The sequence below is a fragment of the Euprymna scolopes genome, chromosome 36, assembly GCF_053919585.1.
Source record: "Euprymna scolopes isolate OS-2025 chromosome 36, ASM5391958v1, whole genome shotgun sequence".
NCBI classification, from domain to species: domain Eukaryota; kingdom Metazoa; phylum Mollusca; class Cephalopoda; order Sepiida; family Sepiolidae; genus Euprymna; species Euprymna scolopes.
The window spans coordinates 10,675,021-10,692,255 of record NC_136517.1 but is presented as its reverse complement, the minus strand read 5'-3'; the positions used below and the strand labels follow the sequence as shown (position 1 = coordinate 10,692,255).

At 33.7% G+C, this 17,235-nt stretch overlaps 1 protein-coding gene across 2 annotated transcripts in view; it reads left to right on the top strand.

Moving 5' to 3' along the window:
• LOC145260333 (ribosomal protein S6 kinase alpha-5-like) overlaps positions 1–16,952 on the top strand; it is a 427,160-nt gene extending 410,208 nt beyond the window's left edge. Inside the window, exons 12-16 of one of the 2 annotated variants that reach the window (XM_080118246.1) lie at positions 1,585–1,729; positions 4,141–4,311; positions 6,373–6,582; positions 10,490–10,640; positions 15,820–16,952. In XM_080118246.1, coding sequence (XP_079974372.1) covers positions 1,585–1,729; positions 4,141–4,311; positions 6,373–6,582; positions 10,490–10,640; positions 15,820–16,742 — 1,600 coding nt within the window. In that variant the 3' untranslated portion in view covers positions 16,743–16,952. The remainder of the gene's footprint in view (positions 1–1,584; positions 1,730–4,140; positions 4,312–6,372; positions 6,583–10,489; positions 10,641–15,819) is intronic. The other variant, XM_080118245.1, reaches the window with a different exon arrangement.
• The last annotated feature ends 283 nt before the right edge of the window (positions 16,953–17,235 follow it).

Sequence of the window (17,235 nt, the reverse complement as noted above, 5' to 3'; positions counted from 1 at the left end):
GCATCAGAGGCATTGCTCTTTCAGATGGTACCAGTTTCTGCTTGGTCAGATGCGGCTAACAAAAGTTTTTAGCAGACATTCAAACACACACACGACTTTCCTTTACACAATAGACTAACGGGGGTGGCTGGCATTGCACAAGTGTTTGTAGGTGTAAAAGAAAAAAACGTTTTGGTAGGGAGGTAGACTCGAACCCGAAGCCTTGAGACTAAGGCAGAAAAAACAGTCTGACACATTACCCAACGCTGAGTGGGCAGAGAAGTGTGAACGGGTGAAATTAAACATTTTAAAAAAACAGGTGGTTGAACGGCAACGTGTGGTTTTCTAGGTCAAACATCACGCCATGTTAGTAGAGAAATGAAATCACAGTGCGAATTTTGAAGCATAAAAGTCGCTTATATACAGATGACGTTGTTTCGTAAATCAAGCATATTATAATCTAGACAGTATATAAAAAGTTCTAAGAAACAGCGACCCTCTTGAGCAACCCCCACTCTCCAAAGCCTTTGGCAGGTATACGCAAAAAATGCACGCACACACACACACATTTTCGCTTTTATATTATAGATTAGTTACACATTAAAACGAAAAGATTTAAACTAAAATGCCATAATTAAATCCCAGGCTACACCAGATAAATACAGCTAGTGTTATCTATATATATATATATAAAAGCAAAAATGTTAGTGTGTGTGTGTATGCACTTTTTATGTATGTCCGCAAAAGGATTTTTTCGGTGGGGCGCTCGGTCGGGTCACTCCTTCTTAAAACTTTTTATATACTGTCTAAATCATAATATATATGAGTTAAGAATGGGGGTCACGTCTATCTTTAATTTGCACAACTTTTATGCGCTATTTTCAAGATTTTTTTTGATCGCTGCGTGTTTAATTTTTAAGTATAAAAAAGCGAAACTGAATCATATCAGCAGATCCCTGCCAAAGCAATTGACGTTTGGTCAGTGTCGGTTTTCATCATCATATCAAACAATTGCTTTCATTACAGGGGAGCTGGTTTTCCCCAACATGTTGGGGAAACAAAACCAGACAAAGTTGGGTAAACAAACTCAAAAGAACAATCCCGCAGTAAAAGGATTTCACCTCATTAAACACACACTTAAAAACTGCGGAATAGAGTGATGTTTGACCTCAATTTGAATTTCACTTTTTAATCACTATATTTAACATGTTACATTGCTTCTGTTGCCGTAGCGCATGTGTTCGCATCAGCCTATTGGCCTCACCACTCTGGGTTTGAGCCTACCTACCATCAATGCCCCTTTTTTTCTTTTACACCTATGAAAGGTTTTTTTTTTCCATTTTTAAAATCGCTGTTTTTTGTTTTATTTATATTTAAACAGGGTAAAGTTTCCTTTTTGTTCTGCTTTACCCACCCCTCCCAAAGACATACACACCTACAAACACCCGGGCAACGCCGGGTACCCCCACTAGTATAAACTAAAAAAAAAAAACAAAAAAAAACTTCTATCTTTATTCTTGTTTGTGTATTATGTATATTGTGTGTGTGTTTTAAAACTTCAAGATGGCCACTAAAATAAACTGTTTTCTTTTTCTTCCTCTTTAGGCGTTGTGAACATAAAGTGACCAAAACAAAGTTTGCTGTAAAGATCCTTTCACGTCGGGTTGACTATACGTCTGAAGTAAAGATGCTCAGATTGTGTCAGAATCATCCCAACATCGTAAAACTCATTGATGTATTTCATGATGAGGTAAGAAAAACAGAAAACTAGTTTTTCAATCAATTACCGTTTCTATAATGTGTGTGTGTGTGTATATATATATATATATATATATATATATATATATATATATATAGTGGAAATGGTAATTAATAAAAACTGAAGAAAGTGCTCAATACTGTTGTAGAGCAAATATGCGTTTTATTTTTTATCATCGTATTTTTTCTGTTAAGTTACATTATTGTTTCAGCTACTCGGCCGTTTTTTCGGCCGTCTGTAGCTTCCTCAGACTTTTACAGAAAAAAACGTGTGTATATATATATATATATATATATATATATATATATATAAACTGGACGCTCAGTGTTGCCCAGTCATATAATACGCTTAAACATAAATAATACTCATCTAAATAATGAATTCCAATTGATTAAATAATGATTTTTTATTTATTATAGAATCGATCCTCTATTGAATATTATAGATTACGAGGAATAATTTGCCTGGTAAAATTATTAGCAAAAAAAAAAAATGATGATAATATCGTTCGTCAAATTCCGTCTGTATTTGTTTACAATATCACGTCAACTGATATTTAGGCTTGATGATCTTAAAAATAGTCTTCCTTCTCTTAAAGATAAAAAAGAATTTTTACAGGGGAATATTTTACGTTATGCTGGCCAATAGTCTAACGTAAAATATTTCGCTGTAAAAATTCTTTTTTATCTATAAAAGAAGGAAGACTTTTTATGGTCGGATTTTTTTCTGATTTTCGATACTTATCACATGATTTGCTGTACAAAACATATCTAAGAACACTGCCAGAAATATAAATTACCTTTGTGTAAAATTTTCAAAAGATAGGCTCAGTTGTTTTGGAATCTATGAGGAAGGAACTCACTTTTATATAATAGTGTGTGTATATATATATACACTATTACATGGTTACATGAGATATATATATATACATACATACATACACTATTACATGTTTACATGAGATATATATATATATATCTCATTCAAACATGGTATATGGTTGTCGCAGTTTTAGTCATTTAGAACTGCTTTAAAGCTTCACCGCTCACTCATTTTTCAACCAAATTTCAAACAATCATTACAGTTTAGATCACCTTCTCAGCTATATTGTATTGTGAAAAAAAATTTTCAATTTTCGTTCAGTAAAACAAAAATTATGATGAATTTTCTGGTGTTCAAAATCATAAAAATATGTAAGGAGGTGAGCAACGCTTTTTATGACTGCTTTCTATAGTAACCACGTCACTTCAGCAACTACTGTTGCTACTAATTCACTGCTGTCGCAAAAAGGGAAGTAACAAGTGAAAGAGATATTGAAAGCATGAAAGGGAGATAATTGGAGGGGATTTCATTGAAAGCAGACAAGTGCCGTACATTAAGACTGAAATCAAACAAAGAACAAGTGAATTTATTGGAAGCCTGGAAAAGTCATGGATTAGAATGGAAAAAATGCAAGCATGAAAAATAATATGATTAAGTTTAAACATGGAAAAGTAAAGGACTAGTAGTTAAAACTGGAAAAGAAAAGAACAAGATAGTTTAGTAAAAAAATATAATAAATTTATGACTTAAAATATTGTAGTCATGCACTATCCATTATAACTATACAATTCCTACGGCTACATACCTAGAAAATGGAGTTATTAAACCTGACATGGTGATATGGGACCAGAAGGAGAAAGAAGCAACCTTAGTAGAAGTTAGTGCCCTAATGATGATGAGTGCTGAGACATAAAAGATTAAAAAAGTAACAAGATTTTATGGACTACATGAAAAAAAACCCCAAAAAACTGGAATCTTAGAAAGATTTTTATCACTCCAGTAATTATAGGAGCAACTGGACTCATGAAAATGAATTAAAAAAAAAAAAAAAAAAATACCTAGCAGATATACCTGGTGATCCAAGTGCAAGAAAGATACAAACAGTTACACTTAAAGGGACGATTAGAATCTTTTAAAAAAATCTCTGTTGGAATGTCTGAGAGTGAATGTCTGGCATCTGGTAGGTTGCTCCATCCTCGACTAGGACAAAATAATAAGAAAATTTATAAAAAAGAAAAAAAAAAAAGAGGCAAAATTATTCTGTTTGGGAAATTCATTTGACCTGTCCTGGAACGAGTATGTTTACAAGTTTGTATGTGTTATGAAATCTTCCAAAAATAATGTCTGTTTCCTTTGCTGACAGAACTCCCCCTCTCCCTTTCCTCTGTCCCTCCCGCTCTACAATCTTCATAAAAAAACAATCAGAATAAAAAAATCAACATTTTATATTAAAAATTAGGTTTTATCATGTATTTATCATTAAAAACAAAAAAGAAAATCAATATTTTTGTTGGCAATCATCATCTCTCCTTAATTTTATATTGAAAAATTATATATTGTTTGCTTTTTTTTCCCTCCAGCTTCACACTTATATTGTAATGGAGCTTCTCAAAGGTGGAGAACTCTTAGATCGAATAAGGAAAAAGACGAGTTTTACAGAGCCTGAGGCTGGTCGCATCATGAGGATGCTTGTTGAAGCCGTGGATTTTATGCATCAGCAAGGAGTCGTTCATCGGGATCTGAAACCAGAGGTAGATGCACATTTTTATCTTACTATCTCCTAACCGATTATAAGGCTGCCTTTTTTATGATTCACTATTTATCAAGGCCCAAAGGCCACTTAAGGATAGAGGTTAATGAGTATGTGGTGGTCACCCAGACAACAGTATAGTGATCATTAGTGGTGGAAATTGGGTAAAATTAGATAAAGGGGACATTTCGCTGAGACTTGTTTACATTGGACTTGAAGATGACCATGTTGTAGTTAGCTGGAAAGCAGGCCAGCGGAACAGAATTCCACAGATAAGTTCATTGAATACTTGCCATAAAAATAATGATGGAGGAGGGATCAGACCTAATAATTCACTCCTGTTTGTCCATTCGCGCTTTTCTCAATAACCACGCTTTGGATTTTTTTTTAAATTTGCACAAATATTAGTCATGGTGGAAGTAAATTTTTCACTCGTGGAGGGGAACCCCACATGCTGAGTTTGTTCATAAAAAATAGCAATTAGACAAAAATGTTTTTTTTTTTTTTTTACCCATGCACTCCTTCCGTGATACACTTAACTCTGCTTGCAAGAACACTCTTTAGTACGTAATATATATATATATATGCAAATACACTCTCTTTGTTTTATTTTACTTCAGTCGAAGTTCTCAGAAATCAAGGAGCCCACGACCTGGAGCAAACACTTGAACTCTATATGAGATACATAGATATTCAAATGTTTCATTTAAGTTCTTTATCTCTCAAGCACTGAGTTAGTAAAGAAATTGAGAACATAATTTTCTTCTCCCCAATTAACCATTTTTATATGTTGTAGTATATCTTTCATGTTGGTCTCATGGTCTTACTGGATTCCAGGACAAGAATTTATCTAGTCTGGTGGAGTATCCAGCTTCATGCTATTACTTGAGGTAATATCACTTGGAGAAGGTGCACCATTCCTCGGAAAAGCTGTAGGGTAGTGAGATCTTATTTGGGCTGCGAATACTATGTGATTTTGAATATTTGGTGAGGGTTTACTTCTATGAAAAAAGTCTCCTCCTGCCAGATTGTTATGACAAACCCCTGTACAGAGAGACCTTAGACACTCGAGGATAGTGTCTAGTAGGCATTCAAATGTGTAAAGCATTGTGGTAAATTAAGTGTTGGTTTAACTGGAATAAATATTTAATTTAAGACTTGAAAAATGTAAACAAAAGAATTAATTGATGACATCAGAAAAAAAAAACATTTATTATAGTTTTTAGTTCGATGAATAATTGTTCTCTCTTCTTTCACTCTCTCAACTGTCAACGTCTTCTGAGAGAATACTGGTGTCGGGTTAGGGTTTATATTTCTCCTTTGCTTGCTTCCTGTGGCGTGATCTATAAATTTTAGTTTTGATGGTAGTAAAATATTAATGACTGTTTATCATTTTGTTGTTAATTTTTAAAGTAAAAATAGATTTTTTTTTTTATGACATTAGAAAATAGGCACACATTTTTCTGACACTGATACCCCCAAAAGTTTCAATTTTTTTGATTTCTGATTCCGATTAATTGTCCAAACACTACTTTAGATGAAATTTTGCGATTACATATTTTCTAAAAGCCTGTTGCTTTAATTTACGTTTCTTATTCGGGACTCCATTTTATTGATAAAGCTTATATTTTGTATGAATCTTTTTATTCTTTTATTTGCATAAAATCATATCTTTGTATAAACTTTGACTCAGAAAGATAAAATAAACAGATTTAAAAAAAATAATTTTTACAATAAAATAATCCAAATGAATTATTGTTGAGATTAAATGTTTAAATGCTATATTTTCCAATCAGTTATGAATAGGGCTGTGACAACAGCATATTTTTTTTTATTGTTTTGACTCTTGCGTATATATCCGTTAATATCTTATATGTTTTTATATAGATAGATGTGGTTTTCGGTTAATTAAATGTTTCTAACTATGGCGGATATATACCCAAGAGTCAAAAGAATGAAAAAGATATTCTGTTGCCACAACCTTAGTTATGAAACTGAACTAGTTAAATCCAGATGGTTGTTAATATAAAAATAAATGTTTTTTTTTTTTTTTTTTTTCTAGAACATTCTGTTTGAAGATGAAAGTGAAGATGCTCAAATCAAAATTGTCGACTTTGGTTTTGCCCGACTAAAACCTGGGAACCAACCTTTGCAAACACCGTGTTTTACATTGAACTTTGCTGCACCTGAAGTTCTCAGTCAGGCAACAGCCAGCAATAAAAGTGGAGGTTATGATGAGGCATGTGATCTCTGGAGTCTGGGAGTGATTTTGGTAAGTTCATCAGTGGTCTTTTTAAGCGAGATAGAATATACACATTTTAAATATGATAGCACATGCAGTACCGTTCTCATCAACAACCAATAGTTTTGGTGGCTAGAGGAAACCCTTGTACAATCAGCAGTTTTTGCCACCAAACAGGGTTTAAACATTTGTTCATCTTTACAGTTCCACACTGTTCTTTTTTTTTTTAACCCCTATATATATATATACTCCTATAAATATTTTTTTTTTAACCCCTATATATATATACTCCTATAAATTTTTTTTTTTTTGTATTGATATTCATATTAAAAACCCTTTTTTCTATTTATTTAAAAAGAAAATACAACTTATTTATATATGGATCGTGGAATTGTATTCATCTGCAAGCGATCTAGCTAATTTGCATATTCTTTTAAACATTCATTTTAATTAATTCCATATTAGTTTTTTTTCAGTTTTCTTACAGGAAGATCATCTTTAGTTAACTATTACGTGTAATTATATTCATGCAGATATTCTACATGATTTATACTTGCGTAATATTTGCGTAAAAAGGTTATAGTAAACACAAAACTCTTTCTATATATATTTATGTATGCGTATATATATATTTGTTTAAAGATTTTTGCCTACCAAACTCCTGTTAGTTTTTGGTCTATAGACATGAAACTTAATACATAGGGTATTCGAACACCTACAAAACTTTATATTTGAGTTTTAGCCAGCGAAAATCGGTGCAGTAGTGTAAAAAAAATTTTTAAAAATGAAATTTGCCAGGTGAAGGTCAAACGACTACATTATGAATATGCATGTGTAACATAATAGCTATTGGTTCATGTTTTAATTTTTAAACTTGCAGCAAGCATATCTTCATAGCTCGGGCATTAACGTCGAAGGAAAAAGTAAATCGTAAGCTAAACATTTTGGTCTTGATTCTTGGTGGTGACGCATGAGTCATTTTTGTTTTCATTTATTTATTTATTTTTTTAACTTTTTAAATCACTAGCAGTTTCACCTGGCTTTGCTCAGGGCCCTATGTACTGTTCATAACTTTATGTGCATATGTATATATTAAAAATGTGAATATGTACAGTAATGCCTTTCTATATAATAGATTTCCTTAACTACCATTGAGAAAAGTTGGTAGAGACTGCAGACGTCAAATTTTTTAAAACTTTGACCCCAATTTTGACCCCTTAACATGTATTGTTTTGGACTCAAATTAAAATGTTAAACACCTGTCCAAGTAACCTACATCTAAAATTTCAAGTGTTTAGACCCCAAATTGGTGGAGGAGTTTGGTAGAGTCTGCAAAGGTCAACTTCGTAAAATTTGACTTCTTGCCAGCCAAATTTTCGCCCCAAAACTGATTAAAAAGCTTGCTGCATGTCTGAATACTCTTTATATAAAATTTCAAATATTTAGATCCCAAATTGGCTTAATAGTTTGCTAGAGACCGCAAAGGCAAAATCTTTTGAACTTTGACCCCTTGGAAGCCAAATTTTCAGCAAAACAATGATTAAAAAGCTTGCCCTATGTCTGAATACACTTTATGTAAAATTTCCAAAAATTGGCTGAGTAATTTGGTAGGTAAAATTTCCAAAAATTGGCTGAGTAATTTGGTAGAGATCATACAGATCAATTTTTTAAAACTTTGACTCCAATTATGACCCCTTAACATTTATTGTTTTGGGCTCAAATCAAATTATAAAGTTAGATCCATGTTCAAGTAACTTATATCTAAAATTTCAAGTGTATAGACCCAAAATTGTCGGAGGAGTTTGGTAGAGTTCTCAAAGGTCAAATCATTGAACTTTGACTCCTTAACAGCAAAATTTCTGGCCGAAAACGGATTAAAAAAATTTTCCTAAATCTCAATACCCCTTTTTGTCAAATCTCGAGTCTGTAGATTGAAAATTGACAGAATTATTTGGTAGGGAAATGTACATACTCACAAAGACAGACACAGAAATTTTCACTTTTATAGATATATAGATTACTATATATTGGGTCCAATATAATATAATAATAAATACGAAATTTGCATTAATCAAAATATCATATTTAAGCATATTTTACAACCGGGCAATGTTGGCTGGCCTGTTAGTGTGGGTGTGTATACATATATATATATATATATATACACTAGCATTTCAGCCCGCCATTGCCTGGGTGTTTGGAGATGTATGTTGAGCAAAAAAAAAAAAAAGCGGTCAATTTTTATATGGCCCCTTAACATTTGTTTTGGGCTCAAATCAAGTTATTAAGTTAGATCCATGTCCAAGGAACCTATATCTAAAATTTCAAGTGTTTAGACCCAAAATTGTCGGAGGAGTTTGGTAGAGTTCTCAAAGGTCAAATCGTTGAACTTTGACCCCTTAATAGCCAAATTTCTGGCCGAAAAACGATCACAAAGATTTTCCCAAATCTCAGTACCCTGTATATCAAATTTCGAGTCTGTAGACTTAAAATTGACAGTTATTCTGTAGGGAAACGTTAACAAACACACACACACACACACACACGTTCACTTTATATATATGAGACCCATCATAAAGGAAACAAACTCTTACAAATTCATCAAAATATCAGTTTTGACATACTCCCAAGACATTTACAATGTATGATGAATTTTTTTTTTTTAAGCGCTTATGTATATGTTTATGTATATAAAGAAATAAAATAGCAGCCCTCCACTGGGAAACGTTTCATTCCACAATGAAAATATTTCTAATCCTACACTATTGAAATTTTGTGAAAAAAAATGTGTCATAAAAATTTATATTTATTTATTTTTTATTTCATTTTCACCTCAAATAAGGCACAGTGCCACTTTGATGTAGGGGGTTACTATCTGGGACATGGATTGCAGGGATACTATGTTGGGAATTGGCTGTTTTATACTTCATTGTAATACAGCTTCCTGTTCTGGTAGCTTCTTTCCATGAACTATAAGGTGTGGAACTCCCTTTCTGCTCTATTATTTTTCTTCTACCTACAGCCTTGGTCTTTTCAAGAATAAGATCAATAGGCATCTTGTGTCTTTGCCATAATCAACTTTCATTCTTGTTAGTTCCTTACAACAAGTGGCTTCATGCCTTGTTTCAAGCGATTTCCATAAAAAACAAGCGGAGCGTGCATGGTCCCCCGTGAGTGCACAGTGAATGAGGCATAAACAAATTGACTAAGTTCGGCATTTCCCCCCCACCCCCATTTAGCCCCAAAAGTCCCAATGGGGACGTCAAATCGTGGTGAAAATGAACAAATGGTGCAGTTTTAACATATGTAAATTTGAGTTCTGCACCATGCAAAACGAAGAAATGATTAAGTCCATCATTTACACCCCACTCCCCGCCCATTTAGCCCCAAAAATGCCCAAAACTTTAACATATTCAAATTTGAGTTCAGCACCATGCAAAACTGCTAAATAGACATACACAGAAAATTTTGGACAAATATGGTAAAATAGTCCCAAAAATGGAATGTCATAAAAGACACCCAAGAGTTATCGCAAAGCATAGACAAAAAAAATTATATAGAAATCAGTTAGTTACAACTTTTCAGAAAGTTTTATAAAAATCCAAGGCATCCATTTTTTTTTTTTTTTTTTTTTTTTTTTTTTGTTAAATAAGCACAAGTGTCAATTTAAGCCATTTTAACCCGAAAGGCACCCCTAGGGGGTGCAACCGGAGTTTTCCTGGAAAATTCATTGTTTTTTTATTCATATTATGTTTAATGTTTGTGCAAAATTTCAAAAGATTCCAAGACGTAGTTATTGAGAAAAGTGCGGACAGACAAACAGGCAAGGGTGAATTTACAGGTCCACCCTTCCTTTTGTCGGGGCACCAAAATAAAAAGGTCAATAATTCTTGTAGATTTTCTGCTGAACTCATTTTTCTCTGTTCTGCTTTTGTAGTACACAATGTTATCGGGGAAAGCGCCATTCCAGACAAGGCGTCAGGACGAGACACCAGCTGGAATCATCCAAAGAATCAAAGAAGGAGAATTTGAATTTACCGGTCAAGAATGGGATGCTGTTTCTGCAAGTGCCAAGAAGTTAATAAGAGGTTAGAAAAGATCAAACATTTTTTTGCTTTATAATTAAAAGAAAGAAGGAAAAAAACAGAGGTGTTTATTTATAATGACACTTAGAAATGCAGATAAATCTTTGTCACGGAACGAAGATGTCATATTCCAAAAATCATTTAAATTGATCAAGTAGTTTGATTTTACTAAAAAAATCAAATTTTATTACAAAGCGAGGCTCTATTTTGTTTTAATCAACCAGGTCTTTGTATCCACTATAAATAAGGGCAAGACAACTCAATTCAAACTATCAAGCTTTCTAATAACTACAATATCCTCTTAAAATTGCTAAAAATTGTAAAAAAAAACAAAATAATTTTTTATATAGAAAAAAACTAGTTGATGAATAAACATGATTTTTTTTGGAATATGTCATCTGTGTTCCACTACTAGAATGTACATCATTAAGATTTTTCTGTATTTTTGTTTGTTTTAATTACTTGTAATCTTTTATATAAAAGCGAAAATGTGTGCATTTTTTGTGTATGTCCGCCAAAGGCTTTTTTCGGTGGGGTTACTCCTTCTTAAAACTTTTTATATACTGTCTAAATCATAATATATATAAGTTACGAACAGAGATTGTGTCTATCTTTAATTTGCCTGGCTTTTACTTTCGCTATTTTCGAGATTTTTTTCAATCGATGCAGCTTGGTTTCGCTTTTTTTTTTCAATCGATGCAGCTTGGTTTCGCTTTTTTTTTTCAATCAATGCAGCTTGGTTTCGCTTTTTTTTTTTTTCAATCGATGCAGCTTGGTTTCGCTTTTTTTTCAATCGATGCAGCTTGGTTTCGTATAAAAAAGTAAAACTGAATCCGTATCAGCAGTTCTCCGGCAAACGAGCCAGGAACGTCCAGAAAGTGTCATATCAGACAATTGCTTTCATTTGGGCACACTCCCCTAATAAAGGGGAGCTGGTTTTCCCCAACATGTTGGGGAAGCAAAACCAAACAAAGTTGGGTAAAAAAACAAACCCAAAAGAGCTATCCCGCAGTAAAACTAAGTGCGGAATTAAATTCTGCACGCACCTGCCACTTTTCATTCACTGTGGCATGATGTTTGACCTCATTAAACACGCACCTTTTGTCACATCACTTTTTAATCATTTTATTTCACACATTCTCATTTCTCTACCATCATAGTGTGGTGGGAAGTCATCAGCCTATTAACCTCAAGGGTTCAGGTTCGAGTCTAACTACCTACCAAAATTTTTTTTTTTTTTTTTTTTTTTTTTTTTACACCTCCAAACCCCCGGGCAACGCTGGGGCTGGGTACCCCCCCCCCACTAGTCTATTATATAAATCTCACCTGTCTGTTTAAATGTATGTTTGTATGTCTGCCTAAAACTTTTGACAAAGGGAACAGATTTTCACAAGATCAGTATCATTTTGGAGCTTTACGTCTCTGGCAATAAACATTGAAAAATTGGTCCAAAACATTAATTCCTTCTTCAACTGGGCTGTTTTCTACAAGGAGGGGTCGTTTTTTTTTGTTTTTTTTTTTTTCAAGCCATTTTTGCAAGTCATCATATCAGTTGGATTGACTTTGGATTAGAGTGTTGTCTCATAACTTTTAGTTTTGAGGTTTGTGCACGTCTACTGGTAGACTTTTTTTTGCATTTAAACAGGGTTGTTTTGTAATTGATACTATTTACTGGGAATTTTTTTATATTAAAACAAAAAAAAATTTCCTTATTTTGATTTTTTTCTTTTTTTTTATCAGCGGTTTAAATAAACTGAGGGTTAAATTTTTATTTAACAGAAACAAAAATTCCAATCCGCTTACAATTCTTTAATTAAAACAAAAAAGCAATTTTCCTTTCATTTTTAATTTTTGTAGCCATTTAAAACTTTAATTCATTATTGCATGCTACAATTTGGGATGCTAAAACCAACGCAAAAACATCAATAACAAAAATGAAGCTGACAGATTGCAGAGTGAAATATTTTGACGATTTTTTGATGAAATTAAGTTTTAGCGGACCAATTAAATACTTGCCTTTTAGGTATTTGGGTTTGTTTTGGATGAATATCACATTTAAATAGTTTTTGTTTTACATTTTTAACGGTTTATAACTTTTTTCATTTAGTTATATTTAGAAATTTTTCCCAGGCACACATTTTAATCTGTTTTTATTTTTACTTTATTTAGTTTGCTTTCAGTTTCATCAATTTTTTTTTTTTTTTTATAGATTAAAATGTACTTTGGCGGATCCAAATCACAATTTTTTTTTTTTTTCATCCCTCGCCCTCCACCCCTGTTATCACAATTGTTTTTTTTGCAATTAGGCAATGCCTTTTTCCTTCTTTTCTGTTTCAGGTTCGAACCCAGCTGCCATGGCTCATTTTATTTAATTTTTTTTTTTTTTTTTTCAGTTGCATGTGCACTCGCTGCTATTTTGATTGAAAGAAAAGCTTTGTTTTTTTTTTTTGTTTTTTTTTTTGTTTTTTTTTTGTTTTTTTTTTTGTTTTTTTTTGTAAGTGGGGGGTCTTGCTTCTCTTTGTATCCCTTCTTTTTTGGGGGGCAATTCCATTCTTTTATTTTTTAAATTGTTGTGGGGGTATTGATGAAAGTACTCAATATCCTTAGTATAGCAACTTAATGTCCACCCAGGCAACGTCGGGTATCCGTACTAGTCTATTAAAAAAATCTCAAACGTCTATCTGTGTGTTTGTATTTCTGCTAAAAACTTTTTGTCATATGCATCGTACAGCTACAAACATAGCATCGTAAGAAAGAGCAATCTCTCAAACAAAAAATATGGAAAAAATCATTGATTATTTAATGTAGAAATGTTGTTTTATTTGCAGCGGAGAGATCAGATAAAAGCCTTGCTTTTGACTTTGCAAACTACGCATGCACTAACCATTGTTATGTTCGTCTATTTTAAATAGCTAAATTTGCGATGTTATGACATCTATGTCCTCCTGGGCCCATCGAGAAGGCATTTGCTTGTTAACTTAAGTTATGCAAGTTTGCGCGCATCATGTGTCAAAGTTTAAAAATTTTTTATTTTATTTTTTTTATTTTGTTTACAAAATTTTGTTTTCACTTCTGGCTGATGACACCCAAGTCCTGTTTTTTTTTTTTATCCCGTCCCTGTTGTCACAATCTATTTTGCCCCCAATTGCTTTTATGTCTAGAATCCTTATTCTAATTTTAATTAAGTCTTTATGTAACGAAGCCGGGCGACACCGGATAACCCTGCTTCCTAGGTTGAGCGTGAGTGGGATGGAGCTGGGCGAGAGGTCTCAGTCCCATCTCGTGAGAAACCAACGAATTGTCATCGGTTGACAAGTAAATTATTGGAGTTCAAAAGGGCCAGACTAAAGATAAGCCAGATGTCGGGTTGGCGAGAAAAACGCAAGGAGGTTTGGGAAGGGTCGACGAGTAAAGTCGGCGATCCGAGTGTAATGATAACATGATTCACTTAAACCAACAAGGGAGGTGATAATAGAGATAGAACAAAACTGAAAACAATTGAATTAGTCATTCTAATTTTAAGGGAACAAATTGGTTAATTGCCTAGAGAGATAACTAATTCTCGGAATTGAATCGAGAGAGGGTCGGTTGGGAAGGAAAGAGAGAGAGAGAGAAAGGATTATGATTACCCGTCGAATAGAGAGATTGGGTCGATTACAGAAGGAAGGGGAGGATGACGTTTCAATAAAACTACTGCGGAGATAGCGAGCAAGAGAGAATCAGACAGTCTGTCGATCAGAGCAGTTGGGAAGCCACGCACGCCAGCCTCTTCTAATTGAGACGAAGAGAACTCACAAGACTGCCGAGTTTTTGTTTAAATACACTGTGGGGGTTGCATTCCAAGCCTGACGAACGTATAAGGGACGAGCCGAGCCTTAATGTATACCGAATTACTAAATGAACAGCCTAAACCATCCTCATCGTTGTTGATTGCTTCCATTTATACTTGTGAAGACTGCCTTCGATTTCAGCATAACCAAATTTGACTTTCCAGCCATCGCAGACAGAGGGAGAGATGGCCACCGACGAGAAGACGATCACGACCGAGATTACCAAGAATTCCCGATTGGGCATTACAACACTAGACGGCCAGATACCAACGTCCAATTCGGAGAGACTCGGTAGAGGGAGAGAGACGGATGCTTGTTGTGCGGGGTCCGAGGCTCGAAGGAGCGAAAATATAGCCAACCGTCCTTAGGGTTACTGCGCGTCGTTTTCCACCGTGCGCGCGTGACCCCTTCAAGGGAGAAAGGGTTATATTTATTACATGATTTTAATTCTTGAAAATATCTTACATTTAAAGATAGAGGGGTCCTAAGAAATTTAAATTCAAGGAATTTTGCTAAGTTGGTGTCAAGTATCTATGGATCAAATTTAATGCAAATGTGAGATTTTTTAATTTTCAAATTGGAAGTAGTATCCATATTATGCCCTTTGAAAGAACTTAAAAATGCTCAAAAAACTGAAATTTGGAGAATAGTTATTCATGTCTAATATCAAGTCTTAAAATTTCAAACATCAAAGTAATCTTAATTTTCACAAAAGGCTTTCATCGTTTTCTTTTAGTTTTATGCAAAAAAAAAAAAAACAGTTTTCCAAATTTCATAAATATTGGCTAATTAGCTCTCGTCGTTGTCCAATTGTAAAATACACTTGAATATGATATTTTAATTCATGCAGATTTCATATTGTTATAGAGCCAATTCTTTACTGATAATTATATTGTATATGATATATAGTATTGATTTCAAAAGTAAAAAAAACAAAAAAAAACTGCCATCAACTAGAATGGAAACCAAAATTGTTACCGTTTGAGCTATCGCCAAACAGATAGAAAAATTAGAAATCAACAAACTTTAACATATAAACATATATTTACGCATGCGTACAAGAACATTTCAAATAAACTTGCACCTGCCAATTCCCAATATTTTTACAATTTTATGCCTTTAGTAGCTATTTTTACCGGCTTATATAACAATGGTCCCAAAAAAATGCAATCATTTGACATGTTGTTCTGCGACCTTGCATCTTGGAGACGCAATTTGAAAAAATACAGACAGGTATAGTGAGTTTTATAAATTAGATTATTTTAGGAGCAAATCCTGTATCAACAAATGTCTAAACATGTACACATACATAACGTAAATATTTATATAATTATTTTTGCTTTATTTCTTAGGATTGTTGACGGTGGATCCAAAAGAACGTTCAACAATGCAAAGCCTTCTTAAGAATAAATGGATCCAGGGCAACAATGACCGTGTCTTCTCGCAAACTCCTCTGCATACTCCCGGTGTTCTTTTCTCGACCAGCAATGCCTTGCAGCAGCAACTGGTACAAACTATGGACGCATTCCATCGAGCGACGCGTGAAGGATTCCGGCTTCAGGATGTTGCCAATGCACCCCTTGCTCAAAGACGCCAGCAGAAACGTAACTCTATGGATGCTCGTAGTAGTTCCAGCGACAGCACGGCATCGTTACCTTCTTCCTCAACAATCACCACGGCTCCTTCAGCTACACTGTCCTTTCCCCAGAGTGTGGCCGCAAATGAAATGCAACAGAATTCCCAGACTGACTTTCCTATACGCAATACGTCCAACTCTTCGACCATCTCCAACATATCACAGATTAGCACGGGTTTTGTGCCCAGCAGATGCCAGGGTGGTAGCAGCGGCGGCAGCACAAAACAAACCTTTCCCCCTTCATCTTCATCCCTCACCACTTCACTACCACATCACCATCACCACCAACACCACCACCACCACCATCCCTTTGCCACTCAGGACTTAACATCATCTTCATCATCGTTATCATATCTGCAATCAGAAGATCAATTAAGATTCCAATTCTACAAAGAAGGTATTACCAATCCGATCTGGTCACATGTTCCCCCTACAACCACACCTCCTTCCCATATAAGCACTGAATGCACAGTTGTAGCCTACATGGATACACCATCTTCAAGTATGACTTTTAAGAGATCCGCCTCTGATCGGGATAGTTCAGACAATGACTGTATTATTGAAAGTAGTACATTACCACAACGGGTGAACCCACCACAGAAGAAACGACCAAGAACTGAAACCATCGTGCTTGAATAATTAAAGGCACTGATTATTTGGAAGTTTTTTTTTTTTTTTACATAATTGTTTCTTCATTTTACATAATTTTTGTTACTTTTTTAACCAAATATTGGGAATTTGGGTTATTCAAAATTTTTAACAACATTAAGCTTTTACAAATGATTTTTTTTTTTTTAATAATTTAAAAAAAATTTTTGGTTCTTATTCAACTTTATTAAAATAACAAAATACAGGAAAAATCTTTTTGATGAATGTACCCATCATGAAACGCCGATGTCACGTAAATCGATCAAGTAGTTTTTTTTGTTTTTTTTAAATTTTAATATAGAAAATCAAATTTTATGAGTGTTTGAGTAGTAATTATATTATAATAATTAGTAATTATAAATGAAAGAAATGCCAATAATCAAAGGGAAATAACTCGACAATAATTCACACATGATTTATATTATAATGCTGATGAATTCTCATTAATCGCTTGAAAAAAACAAACTACTTGATCAATTTACAT